Source organism: Salvelinus fontinalis, chromosome 3 (genome assembly GCF_029448725.1).
Source record: "Salvelinus fontinalis isolate EN_2023a chromosome 3, ASM2944872v1, whole genome shotgun sequence".
NCBI classification, from domain to species: domain Eukaryota; kingdom Metazoa; phylum Chordata; class Actinopteri; order Salmoniformes; family Salmonidae; genus Salvelinus; species Salvelinus fontinalis.
In genome coordinates, this window is record NC_074667.1 from 43,593,188 (window position 1) to 43,608,050 (window position 14,863).

Below are 14,863 nucleotides of genomic sequence, written 5' to 3' on the forward strand. Positions count from 1 at the left end.
GTGGTGTCTGAGTGTCAGTGAATCACATTCAGGGTCCAGTGATTCACAAGGAATAGTAAAATGTAGTGTAACTAGGCTTTCCTCTCACATGCTGCATGTGGTCTTCTACGTTGTTCCCCTTTCTCTCTTGTGGCTTGCTTTTCCCTCCTCCCTTCTGCTACATGTTAATCTAAGGTGTACTCTCTCCTCCTCTCTTCGCTCTCTCTTAATCTCTTCCGCTGGCCTCAGCGCACGCTATGGGAGCCCCAAACGACAGCTGCAGTTCTACAGGTACCCTTCCCTCTCTCTCTCTCTCGGTCTCTCCCTCTCTCTCTCTTTGTCTGTGTGTTTACAGTGGAACACGGCTCGGACTGCTGCCTCATACTTCTGTCAGTCTGAATCATCCTCTGCACTGATGGTATTTTTTCTAGTCACCGTTTGGCTAATTAGCAGTCAGATTTCGTCTCTGCTGGACACCCAATTGTGCTGTTTGCAATGTTGTTCAGATGCTATGTATTAGTTTGCATTGCACTCTGCCAAAGACTTTCAAATAGTTATCAGTGTTGCATGTAAAAATGACATACTTCAGTTTGAAGTCTGTACTGTACTCGGTCCTTACCAGTGGTGTGGTATCCGGGTTGTCGGTCTTGCTGTTTCAGAGAGGCATCATCTTTTATGGGCTGAGAGATGAAGCCTTATTCTGCTGATCTGGTTATAAAAAATCCTGACGCTGTGTATGCAGGGTAATGAGCTCTCTATCGGATTTTGATCTCCGAGCCTTCTCTTGCACATTTCTGTCCTTTTTTAAGTGCAATGAGTCCCGCTGCTGCCCTGGCACAGAGAGAGGATCGATCACTGCTTCACTCTCTGTCAGTCTCACACAGACTGGCTAGAAGTGTGATGGGAAGGGCAGTTTACCACTTTTCAATCATTTCATCATTGTACACTAAATGGACATGGCAGTTATTTTTCCGGGAATGTGTTGACCTGATGTAATGTGAGAGTATGTTGCATGGCACATTTGAGAGGGAGTGTGTGTGTGTGTGTGTGTGAAGCTCCCGAAGAACAGTTCTTCTGGTGTCGTTGCTTCCAGAGGCAGTTTTCAGCAAAAAAAAATCCCTTTTTCAGGACCCTGTCTTTAAAAGATAACAGATCTTCATTGTAAAGGGTTTAAACACTGTTTCCCATGCTTGTACAATGAACCATAAAAAATGAACATGCACCTGTGGAATGGTCGTTAAGACACTAACATCTTACAGGCGGTAGGCAATTAAAGTCACAGTAATGAAAACTTAGGACACTAAAAAGGCCTTTCTACTGACTCTGAAAAACACCAAAAGAAAGATGCCCAGGGTCCCTGCTCATCTGTGTGAACGTGCCTTAGGCATGCTGCAAGGAGGCATGAGGACTGCAGTTGTGGCCAGGGCAATAAATTGCAATGTCCGTACTGTGAGATGCCTAAGACAGCGCTACAGGGAGACAGGACGGACAGCTGATCGTCCTCACAGTGTAACAGACCACGTGTAACAACACCTGCACAGGATCGGTACATCCGAACATTACAACTGCGGTACAGGATGGCAACAACAACTGCCTGAGTTACACCAGGAACGCACAATCCCCCCATCAGTGCTCAGACTGGCCGCAATAGGCTGAGAGAGGCTGGACTGAGGGCTTGTAGGCCTGTTGTAAGGCAGGTCCTCACCAGACATCACTGGCAACAACATCGCCTATGGGCACTAACCCACCGTCGCTGGACCAAACAGGCCTGGCAAAAAGTGCTCTTCACTGACGAGTCGCGGTTTTGTCTAACCAGGTTGTGATGGTCGGATTTGCGGTTATCGTCGAAGGAATGAGCGTTACACCGAGGCCTGTACTCTGGAGCGGGATCAATTTGGAGGTGGAGAGTCCGTCATGGTCTGGGGTGGTGTGTCACAGCATCATCGGATTGAACTTGTCTTTGCATGCAATCGTAACGCTGTGCGTTACAGGGAAGACATCCTCCTCCCTCATGTGGTACCCTTCCTGCAGGCTCATCCTGACATGACAATGCCACCAGCCATACTGCTTGTTCTGTGTGTGATTTCCTGCAAGACCGGAATGTCAGTGTTCTGCCATGGCCAGCGAAGAGCCCGGATCTCAATTCCATTGAGCACGTCTGGGACCTGTTGGATTGGAGGGTGAGGGCTAGCGCCATTCCCCCCAGAAATGTCCGGGAACTTGCAGGTGCCTTGGTGGAAGAGTGGGATAACATCTCACAGCAAGAACTGGCAAATCTGGTGCATTTCATGAGGAGATGCACTGCAGTACTTAATGCTGCTGGTGGCCACACCAGATACTGACTGTTACTTTTGATTTTGACCCCCCCCCCTTTGTTCAGGGACACATTGTTCAATTTCACATGTCTGTGGAACTTGTTCAGTTTGTCTCAGTTGTTGATTCTTATGTTCATACAAATATTTAAATATGTATAATAAAAATGAATAAAAAACACAGTTGACAGTGAGAGGATGTTTCTTTTTTTGCTCTTTGTGTGTGTGTCAAAATTGGTCAAGCTCAGTAAATTTGGTTGGGATTCATTATTGACTGCAATATTGTCTCTGATTTTCAAGCCGATTTAATTCAGGAGTGAGACTGGACCCCCTCAGGAACACTCAACACCTCTTGTAAAGCCATTCTGGTGTGTCTTTGGCATTACAATTTGTGTAATTGTCCCACTATACTAGGGTTAGGTTTTCAGAAAACAGATGCCGGTGTCTCTAACCAGTGAAAAGCATACCCATAACATGATGCTGCAAACACATTACTTGAAAATACATTGGGTTTCACTTTGTGTTGTATTGGCTTTGACCCAAACCTGAAGTTTTTTTGTTTTAAGCCAAAAAGTTTATATCGTTGTCTTGCAGTATTATTTCAGGACCTTGTTTTGAACAGATAATTCAAAATAGTTTTTTTTTAACAAAGGCTTCCTTTTCACTTTGTCATACAGGCCAGTAATGTTAAGGGAATGCAATTTTGTGCGACCCTCTGCATTTTCAAGTATTGTGTTGATAGCATCATGTTATGGAATGCTTGTCACCGGCAGGGACTGGGAGGTTTGTCAGGATCAAAATAAATATCAGAGGAGCAAAGCCTAGGTAAAAAGTTTGAGGAAAACCTGCCTCAGTCTTCTTGATACCTAACCCAGAATGGCTGACTTTAAATTTGCTTAAATCAGCTTTCCATCAATGATTCCCAATTAAGTTTACTGAGCTTGAGCAATTTTCACAAAAACAATGGTTATGTTGACCTAAGAGCTGTGCAGAGTTGGTAGAATCTAATTCACAATCCAATGTAATCACTTTTTAGATTTATTTTAAGGCAGCAAAATCTGACAGCTGTGCAAGGGGTGTATCTCAGTCTGGTCGGTGGTATTGCGGTCAAGAGATGGCCATTTAATGTTTACGATTTTACACAATGAGGCTTTTAGTATTTCCGGCTCTAACCCTCCTTAACCCTTGTACTATGTCCAGGGGAATGAGGGTTTTCCTGTCAAGGGTAGTCCCTCAACCCGAAACCTCTCAGACTCTGTCTGTCACTCTGGTATTTAGTGAGAATACATTTTTCTCTTTGAATTTGATACTTCATCGTACTGTTTGGTTTGCACAAGGCTCATGGTTTTTCTCCATATTTTCAAAATTTATTTTTTTAAACCTTTTATTGAACTAGGAAAGTCAGTTAAGAACAAATTCTTATTTTCAATGACAGCCTAGGAACAGTGGGTTAACTGCCTTGTTCAGGGGCAGAACGACAGATTTCTACCTTGTCAGCTCGGGGATTCGATCTTGCAACCTTTTGGTTACAAGTCCAACGCTCTAACCACTAGGCTACCTGCCGCCCGAACATGTATGGACTAGGTACTGTGTATTGATCTTGACCTGACCAGGTATTATCTTTTCAATATGTAATGCAGAAGATTTCTGACTGGGTGTTTTTGTGTGGGTATTTGTGAATAACTTATTTTCCTGTTTTTACATGTCAGTTCTAGGCTGACTTGTAGCCTAGCCTAGCAGATGTATGATGACTGCTAGACATGTGCATGTACTTAACTGTACACACACTCATTATGTTCTGACTGGCTCCTGGTAGTCTTTCCTGTGGAACAACAGAGGCTTTTAGCGCAAAAGCTTTTGTAAATAATTCAGGCCTGATATTATTTGCTGATGTTAGCAGAAGCAAGATGAGGTACTAAATGACATAAATGGATTTCCTCCATGAGATCTAACAGGGAAGGGGGGTGGTGTTGCTGATGGTATAGGGCAGAGTGGTGGGAGGGCACTTTCTCATCCACTAATTGGTTTAGACAGTTAAGACACTCCCAGTTTGGGTGGACACGCTGCAACGCTGCAGGCAGTGTGTGTTTATAAGAGCCGGCTGGCACTTTACCACCCTCTCATGAGCCGGCCTCCTAGAAATCATCAGGTGAGTTTGAGCAAAGATCATTGACCACTGCTTGTATATGTTTGAGTGCACTGTGTGAGGGGTGGTGGCTGGATGAGTGTGTGTGTATGTGTAGTTTGGAGCAGATGCATGCTGCCTGGCTTGGAACCCCTCTCCCTCTTTCTCTATGGGCGGTGGAGTCCACTGGCCTGGAAGGACAGGGAAAGCTGGAGAACTGGAAGACACCTACGCCCTTGATGGCAAACATGGAAAGACTTCAGGATTTTATGTAGCTTTTTTTCAGTTGATTCTAAGCTGAGCAAGACGTTAGATGGAGGCTGTGCTTTGTGGCAGGGTTAATACCACAGCTTTCCTTCAGCAGACTGGGAGCGAAACAAAGTGCTGTTTAAGTGTCTGCATCAGTCAATATACTTTAGGGATCAATAGCAGTTTAATGTCTTCGGACTTCCGTTGTAGATCTACAGGGTAAAATGTCCTGAATCCCAGGTGCTGTAAAGCTAAATGTTTTTTTTTTCACTACAAAGGCAATAAAGACAGGCTGACAGAACTCCCAGCCTGAACAGTGCTAATTTGTCCAAAATGGGCATAAGAACACTTCTTAAGTTGCACTTTGTAAGGTTCTTGTTCAGTGTTTCACCAGAGCGAGGATGGACATTTTAAAATCGTCATTTGAAACATTTCAGGTGCTTTACTGGCACTTTTTGTCTAGCTATGGATGAAGTATTCAATCTGAGCTGAATTGTCACACTAGCAAAGATCATGTCAGAATCCGACATACTACTGAACATCGGCTTTTGAAAATGGCCATGGTGTTTCTCTATTTTTCTACTGTGTTTTAGCTAAGCTATTTGTTGGGCTAATTGTAATATTTCAATTTATGTGAAATATGTTGCTTGATATAATTCAAGTTATCCTGTAATCAGTGTCAGATCATGCAATAATCTGTAGACTAGCCCATTTTATGATCTGTTTAGTCTTTTGTCTCGTTACTGAGGACATACACTGAGTGTACAAAACATAATGCTCTTTCCATGAGACTGACCAGGTGGAAGCTATGATCAGCTATTGATGTCACTTCAATCAGTGTAGGTGAAGTTGAGACCGGTTAAAGAAGGATTTTTAAGCCTTTAGACAATTGAGACATGGATTGTGTGTGTGCCATTCAGAGGGTGAATGTGCAAGACTAAAGATGTGTGCCTTTTCATGCTCAACAGTGTCCTGTGTTTATCAAGAATGGTCTGACATTCAGCCAACTTGACAACTGTAGGAAGCATTGGAGTCAACATGGGCCAGCATCCCTGTGGAACACTTTTGACAAAGCTTTTGAGTTCATGCCCTGACGAATTGAGGCTGTTCTGGGGGCAAGAGGGGGGGTGCAACTCAATATTAGGAAGGTGTTCTTAATGTTTTGTACATTCAGTGTATATTCTGCATAGCATTATCAAAGGGAAATTAGCTGTGTATTGTCTATTACAATACCTTTAACACTGATGCCCACTAGTGACAGGATTGAGCACAGCGCTTTCTCTACAGCGTCGCTTTCTCTACAGCATTGCTGCCATGGCTCATGGCTCTTTCGTGGTGCACGGGTCAACTATTTGTGCACCCGCCCGAAATTGCTAATAACCCATCTTCAACCGCCTGAGTATATGTGATAAAGTGTCAATCTGAGGCCCGCTCCCGACCTAAACCCGCTAGTATAGAAAATGCACTGTCGGCTACAGACACTTTTTAATTTTTTTACAGGAGGTGCAGTATTATTATTTATTGTGCCTGATTTCTGATATGTGTCTTCCTATAATTTGCGACATTTTAGTAGGCTATTTATTAGTCAACTTGTCTATAATTAGATACATACAGCTTTCTTCTGTCATATGCTGCCCTAGAAGACTAAATGAACACTTGCTCACCAGAATGTCATAAATCAATACACTGAATGCTTCAATCTAGTTGACATCAGTAAATGTTTCTGTCATCTCTGCTTCTTTTGCAGAACGATGACATTTAGGGACCAGGGAGAAAATGCAATTACAAAAACAAAAAAAAAAGGAAAACATTTCTGTGCGTAATGTCCAAATGGCATCAGCTTGACTAAGGAAATAGCAAGCTGTGGATGCATATTCTATTTGATTGAAATACTTTCAGCTTTTATGATGCTGATAAAGATGGCACTCTACAGACGGTCCCTGACTGCACATTCGCATTCTCTCAAGATGCTTAAAGAAATAATTAATGTTTCTCCACTCCTGTTCCCGATTCATTTATTTTTTTGCCTACATTTAGTGTATTATTTTAGTGCAAGAAATGCTAAATTCTGCAGGAGTTAATATGAAGGCTACGTGCGAGGTTATAGACCAACAGTCAGTGTCCAAATTTCAGTTTCCTTTTAACCCATCTGAACGGTAGGCAACAGTTCCCTTGACATGCCATAGGTCTATTTCAAGTCCCCGTCTTGTGACTGTCGAATTTGAATAGTGCCTCAATCATCACACACAGCATTATCACTGCTATCATTCTCTTTTACCGCTTCACCAAATATTTTCCAAACATTACTTTTCTGGCCCTCCCTTTCAGCTCTCCATTTAGCGTTTTTTCTTTTATTGAATTTAAACTCGGATATTTTTCCTTTTTGCCTCCATGGATCGATTTCTTTTTTTTGCCCTTTCCCAAATGCATTTGGCGATTGTCATGTAGGCTATTTGGCATGTGTATAGTTAAGCCCTAAAGCTTAGGCATACGCACTAATGCCAGACAGCCTAAAATAATGATAGAAATGTAGCCTATAGATATAAATTGCGCTAGAATTATAAATGTATGGATTTAAGGTATTTTCTATTTATTCAACCCTTTGTTTATCAACAAGAAGAGTGGATTTGATAGCAAATAGACAAGTGGTTAAATATGTAATTACTGAAGTACTGTGCATTCCCTAAATACTTTTTCCACATTTTGTTACGTTACAGCCTTATTCTAAAATTGATGAGTAAAGCGTTTAATTAATCCATCTACAGACAATACCCGATAATGACAAAGCGAAACAGGTTTGTAGAAATGTTTGCAAATGTATATTTAAACAAAGAGCCCCTATTTACAAAAGTATTCAGACTCTTTGCTACGGGACTCAGTTGAGCTCAGGTGCATCCTGTTTCCATTGATCATCCTTGAGATGTTTCTATAACTTGGAGTCCACGTGGTAAATTCAGTTGATTGGACATGATTTGGAAAGGTACACACCTGTGTATATAAGGTCCCACAGTTGACATTGCATGTCAGAGAGAGAAAAAACAAGCCATGAGGTTTAAGGAATTGTCCGTATAGCTCCGAGACAGGATTGGGTTGAGGCACAGATCTGGGGAAGGGTACCAAAACAATTCTGCAGTATTGAAGGTCCCCAAGAACACCTTGGTCCCATCATTCTTGAATGGAAGACGTTTTGACCCACCAAGACTCTTTCTAGATCTGGCAGCCCTGCCAAACTGAGCAATCGGGGTAGAAGGGCCTTGGTCAGGGAGGTGACCAAGAACCCAATGGTCACTGACAAAGCTCCAGACTTCCTCTGTGGAGATGGGAGAACCTTCCAGAAGGACAACCATCTCTGCAGCACTCCACCAATCAGGCCTTTATGGAATAGTGGCCAGATGGAAGCCACTCCTCAAAGGCAAATGATAGCCCACTTGGAGTTTGCCTAAAGGACTCTCAGATCATGAGAAACCAGACACTCGTCTGATGAAACCAAGATTGAACTGTCTGGCCTGAATGCCAAGTATCATATCTGGAGGAAACCTGGAACCATCCCTACTTTGAAGCATGGTGATGGCAGGGTCATGCTGTGGGGATGTTTTTCAGCTGCACGGACTGGGAGACTAGTCAGGATCGAGGGAAAGATGAACGGCGCAAAGTACAGCGAGATCCTTGATGAAAACCTGCTCAGGACCTCAGACTGGGGCGAAGGTTCACTTTCGAACAGGACAATGACCCTAAGTACACAGCCAAGAGTGGCCCAGCCAGAGCCCAGACTTGAACCTGATCTAATATCTGTGCAGCGACGCTCCCCATCCAACCTGACAGAGCTTGAGTAGAATGGGAGAGACTCCGCAAATACAAGTGTGCCAAGCTTGTAGCGTCATAGCCAAGAAGACTCAAGGCTGTAATCGCTGCCAAAGGTGCTTCAACAAAGATCTGAGTAAAGTGTTACTGTATTACTTATGTAAATGTGAAATTTCCTTATTCACCCCTAATTTCATCACATCAAATTACAATCTTGTCTAATCGCTGCAACTCCCAAACAGGTTCGGAAGAGGCGAAGGTTGAGTCATGCGTCTAACGAAACTTGACCCGCCAAACCGCACTCGTTAACACCCACCCTCATAACCCGGAAGCCAGCCGCACCAATGTGTCGGAGGAAACACTGTTCAACTGATGACCGAAGTCAGTCTGCATGCGCCCGGCGCCCCACAAGGAGTTGATAAAACACGATGAGCCAACTAAAGCACCCCCGGCCAAACCCTCACCCGGACGACGCTGGGCGAATCGGGAGGCCTCTTAATTTTTTCTAAACCTGTTTTTTCTTTGTTATTGAGTATTGTGTGTAGATTGATGAAGAGGGACCATTTTATCCATTTTAGAATAAGGCTGTAACGTAACAAAATGTGGAAAAGGTCAAGTGGTCTAAATACCTTCCTGTGTGTGCACACAGTGGCAAGAAAAAGTATGTGAACCCTTTGGAATTACCTTGACTTCTGCATAAATTGGTCATAAAATTTGATCTGATCTTCATCTTTTTCTTTCTTAATCTTTATTTAACTAGGCAAGTCAGTTAAGAACAAATTCTTAACTGCCTACCCCGGCCAAACCCAGACGACACTGGGCCAATTGTGCGCCGCCCTATGGGACTCCCAATCACGGCCGGATGTGAGGCAGCCTGGATTCAAACCAGGTACTGCAGTGACGCCTCTTGCACTGGGATACAGTGTCTTAGACCACTGCGCCACTCGGGAGCCAATTTAAGTCACGACAGTCTGCTTAAACTAATAACACACAAACAATACGTTTTCATGTCTTTATTGAACAAACCGTGTAAACATTCACAGTGCAGGGTGGGAAAAGTATGTGAATCCTTGTATTTAATAACTGGTTGAACCTCCTTTTGGCAGCAATAACCTCAACCAAATGTTGAGGATCAGACCTTCACAGAGGTCAAGAGGAATTTTCGACCGTTCCTCTTTACAAAACTGTTTCAGTTCAGCAATATTCTTGTGATGTCTGGTGTGAACCGCGCTCTTGAGGTCATGCCACAGCATCTCAATTGGTTTGAGTTTTGGGTCGTTGTCCTGTTGCATGACCCAACTTATGTTGAGCTTCAATTGGCGGATATGTCTTGATTAACTTGGGAATTCATTTTTCCGTCGACGATAGCAAGCTGTCCAGGCCCTGAGGCAGCAAAGCAGCTCCAAACCATGATGCTCCCTCCACCATACTTTACAGTTGGCATGAGGTTTTGATGTTGGTGTGCTGTGCCTTTTTTCCTCCACACATAGTATTGTGTGTTCCTTCCAAACAACTCAACTGTAATTTCATCTGTCCACAGAATATGTTGCCAGCAGCGCTGTGGAACATCCAGATGCTCTTTTGCAAACTTCAGACGTGCAGCAATGTTTTTTTTTGGACAGCAGTGGCTTCTTCTGTGGTGTCCTCCCATGAACACCATTCTTTTTTATTGTTTTGCGTATCGTAGACTTGTCAACAGAGATGTTAGCATGTTCCAGCAAGTCTTTAGCTAACACTCTAGGATTCTTCTTAACGTCACTAAGCGTTCTGCACTGTGCTCTTGCAGTCATTTTTGCAGGACGGCCACTCCTAGGGAGAGTAGCAACAGTGCTGAACTTTCTCCCTTTATAGACAATTTGTCTTACCTTGGACTGATGAACTTTAAGGCTTTTAGAGATACTTTTGTAACCCGTTCCAGTTTTATGCAAGTCAACCATTCCTAATCTTCTGAGATCTCTTTTGTTTGAGGCATCGTTAACATCAGGCAATAATTCTTGTGAATAGCAAACTCAAATTTTGTGATTTATTTTTTATAAGGCAGGGCAGCCCTAACCAACATCTCCAATCTCATCTCAATGATTGTACTCCAGGTTAGCAATTAGCCTTTGGAGATGTCATTAGCCTTGGGGTTCACATACTTTTCCCAACCTACACTGTAAATGTTTAAATTATGTATTCAATATAGACTAGAAAAATACAATAATGTGTGTGTTAAACTACTAAGCAGACTGTTTGTCTTGTGACTTAAAATTAGATCTGATCTTCATCTATGACCAATTTATGCAGAATTCCAGATAATTCCTACGGGTTCACATACTTTTTCTTGCCACTCTACACTACTGGTCAAAAGTTTTAGAACACCTACTCATTCAAGGGTTTTTCTTTATTTTTTTTTACTGTTTTCTACATTGTAGAATAATAGTGAAGACATCCAAACTATGAAATAACGCATATGGAATCATGTGGTAACCAAAAAAGTGGTAAACAAATCTAAATAGATTTTAGATGATTCAAATAGCCACCCTTTGCCTTTACAACTTAGCACACTCTTGCCAGTTTCTCAACCAGCTTCATGAGGTAGTCAACAGGAATGCATTTCAATTAACAGGTGTCTTGTTAAAAGTTCATTTGTGGAATTTATTTTCTTAATGTGTTTGAGCCAATCAGTTGTTGTGACATGTTGAGGGGGTAATACAGAAGATAGCCCTATTTGGTAAAATACCAAGCACATATTATGGCAAGATCAGCTTAAATAAGCAAAGAGAAACGACAGTCCATCATTACTTTAAGACATGAAGGTCAGTCAATACAGAACATTTCATTAACTTTTTAAAGTTTATTCAAGTACAGTCGCAAAAACCATCAAGCGCTATGATGAAACTGACTCATGAGGACTGCCACAGGAAAGGAAGACCAGAGTTACCTCTGCTGCAGAGGATGAGTTACCAGCCTCAGAAATTGCAGTCCAAATAAATGCTTAAGTTTAACAGACACATCTCAACATCAACTGTTCAGAGGAGACTGCGTGAATCAGGCCTTCGTGGTCGAATTGCTGCAAAGAAACCACTACTAAAGGACACCAATAAGAAGAAGAGACTTACTTGAGCCAAGAAACATGAGCAATGGACATTCGACCGGTGGAAATTTGTCCTTTGGTCTGGAGTCCAAATTGGAGATTGTTGGTTCCAACCGCTGTGTCTTTGTGAGACCACATACTGAAGGAAAAGCAGCCAACAAGTGCTCAGCAAATGTGGGAACTCCTTTAAGACTGTTGGAAAAGCATTCCAGGTGAAACTGGTTGAGACAATGCTAAGAGTGTGCAAAGCTGTCATCAAGGCATAGGGTGGCTTTTTGAAGAAAATCTAAATATATTTTAACACTATTCTGATTACTACATGAGTTTTGATGTCTTCACTATTATTCTACAATGTAGAAAATTGTAAAAAATTATAATATATAATTAAAAACCTTGAATGAGTAGGTGTTCTAAAACTTTTGACCTGTAGTGTGTTATTTAAAAAAATATATATATTTTTATGGCACACGAGACAACTGTCTGATTCATGCTGAGACTAATCCTTTGCTGAGAAAGTGGAGAAAATCTAATTAGCTCTCAACCTTTGGTCAGATCCACGCACAGTACGAATTGTGTTCACTGATGCCTTCTGGTGCGTGTATAAAAAAAAAATGTACCATCACAACTTGAAGCTTTAACAGGGTTTTTGGTGCTGGCTAGTTGTCAGAAGGTTTTTCTCTTGGCTCTCCCCCTACATCCAAGTAGAAAACCTAGAACGGTGTCTGCCTGCCCTGGCCCATGTCTGAATGTCTCCTCCTCCTGCTGTCCCCAACGCACCTATGCCTCTTGCATGGTCCTGCTCCTTAGTTAACCACAAGGCGGTCAGCTGAATGCACCCTATCAGTTTAACCCTGCCATTGTGTGTCTTTCCTGGGGGGTGGTGCCGTGACTCTGATTACACGATGCATGGCTGTGTGATACTGCTGCCCCCGAGCAGAGCAGGAGAGCTCTTATGGGAGTAGTCCGGCGCTATTTAAGGAGGTGGCTGTGTCCTGCTGGCTCCTAGTTCCTGTCTCAGACCCACTTTTCTCTCTCACTGAGTGGTGGGTCGCTGGGGCGACAGCAAGAGTAGGGGGGATGTTTGCGGGAGGGTTGTCAGGGGGTCAGCCTCCCTGGGCGGCAGTGAGGCGTCAATCCATGTACGCTCATTCCGAAAACCTACAGATCCCCAAACCGGGCAGGCCGGGCAGTGTTATACGGAAAAGCAGCAGCAGCGGCAGTGGCAAGATGCTGTCCATGTCATACAGCGAGAGCATGCGGAGTGGCATTAGCCGCTACCACTCGGACCAGGGCCTAAACCAGCCACGGCCCACCGACCCAGGGGAGCTGCAGCGCCTCAGGGAGCAGAGGCATGCCGCTCAGGTCAAGAACATGGAGGACTTCCTGAAGATGAACGGCCTGGCCCTGGAGGAGTGTGTGTCCTACCAGACTGGCATGAAGTACAGGTAAGGTCAGGGCATACCTGGGGCTGGGTAGGTGAGACCTAATGGGCAGGTGAGACTTGAAGACAGGCTGTTGCTGACCAGGTAGCAGAGTATACTGTATGGGTACAGGCAAGAGGAGTGGGTGTGAGGAAGGTTCTGTAGACCACCTGAGGCTCTGGCAAATTACAATTGTCTACTTTGTGCTACGTATACTGCCCACCTTGCTCTCTGTCATTTTTTTATCCAGGCTAAGGAGCTGCTTATTTACCTGTTCTGAGGAAAGTCTTTGACGTAATGAATCACAGTGCGGATCAAATGTATGGGTTAATGCCACTGTATTAGTATGAATAGAGCTGTTTCACTAGTGGTATGATGCTGTGCAGCGTTGCACTCTCCTCTGGCCAGACTGCTCTTTATGGTACTGGCTCTCGTTTTATTTTAATCATCTAGGTCGCTGGCATATTTCCCCAACAAGATGGGAAGGACACACTGCTCCATAAGGATTTACCTGACCCCCCCCCCGATCAGCCAGAGCGATGATTCTCCCTGTCACTCTGGCCCCACTTCACCACTCTGTCTGAGTAGTCAAATGGTAGACATGTTGTCGTGTTCTGAGAGGTTAGGTTACATACTGTACATTAACTATGTGATAACATGCGACTCTTGCAGTGTGGTTTGCGCATGGCTAACCCTAATCTGTTAACCCTAAACGAAAGTTTTGCGTAATTGGTCAGATGCTCGAGTGAGTTCTGGGTCCGTACTTGTTAAGAGAAGCGATAGAACGAGGATCGGAACCAGAATGAAGAGCTTTACCCTCTCTTTGCACGTTAAGGGAAAGTTTATGGGCCAAATGTCCCATTCCCTTCTGAAATTAAAATGATGCTAACACCTGTGAAATCGTTATTTGTCCAATTTAACCAGTGATGAAAAACCCAAACACTGGAACTAATGCTGCTCGATCTCGCACATCCTGTGGTATCATGACAGATCTATGGTACCATGTATGTTTACGTAGTCTGTCCACGAGAGATTCATCTAATCCCTAACTTTCACCCCAACCTAAACCAGACTGATGCGGTTCAATAAGGCTTCAACCTCAGTACTGTCCGGTATAATGTGTGCAGTTTGGCATTAACAGTAGTGTGGTCCACATCCTCAAACAATTAGCAGTCTGTGTGTAGTACATGAGTAAGCCATGATGTGAATCAGGCCCCACTGCATTGTCACTAATGACAAGGTCTGTAAAGCAGGGGTAGCCTACCTGCTGCAGTCTTAACCCAGTGCAGGGATGGTTGTTTTGTCTGAAGACTGGTGTAGCAGCTGTTTGGAGGATGGGCAGGGATGGCTTGTCTGAAGCCCGGGAATACTATTGTTGTTTTGACTAAGGCCAGTGATGTCTGTTATTCTTTTGTCTATAGTAAGGGATGATTGCTGTCTGTTCCCAGGGGTCAGAGGCAGTTTGGTGGCAACCAGGCAGCGTTGCGTGCCATTGGTGGACTGCAGGCCCCATTTGTTCATGTGCTGTAAATCTCACTCATTGTTCCGTGGTGGGCTGACTGATATAGAGCATTGTGACGAGGCAGGTAAGAGGGGTTACAAGGAGCTCTATGGTGCCTCTCCCATATTCAAACCAGAGTCCCTCTGAGTGCTGACTTCATCCCTTTGTCCTCTGCAGTCTGTCATTTTCCCCCAGTTGTCCATGATGGGTTTTACTCATTCTACTCAATGTGTATACACAAAGGTCTTAGTTTGGCTTATGGTACAGTATGTAGCTACTGGTGTTTGTTACCAAATATATTGAAGGATAACCCAGCTAGCTCTTGTATCCTGATCAGTGTACAATTCTGTAATTAGGGCTGCAATTAGTTAGTTAAGAACACATTCTTATTTTCAATGA

The 14,863-nt window shown here is 43.5% G+C and overlaps 1 protein-coding gene across 10 annotated transcripts in view; it reads left to right on the top strand.

Annotated features, from left to right (window-relative positions):
• The window catches only part of kcnab2a (potassium voltage-gated channel subfamily A regulatory beta subunit 2a), a 141,639-nt gene that overhangs the window by 32,017 nt on the left and 94,759 nt on the right, over nt 1–14,863 (top strand). For 5 of the 10 annotated variants that reach the window (XM_055916485.1, XM_055916472.1, XM_055916473.1 and 2 more), the window contains exon 3: nt 229–270. The exons of 2 other annotated variants lie outside the window; for them this stretch is intronic. In XM_055916485.1, the coding sequence (XP_055772460.1) occupies nt 229–270 (42 nt within the window). Of the gene's footprint in view, nt 1–228; nt 271–4,398; nt 4,441–12,604; nt 12,988–14,863 lie in introns of those variants that run through there. 3 more of the 10 variants (XM_055916446.1, XM_055916489.1, XM_055916453.1) reach the window with 2 other exon arrangements.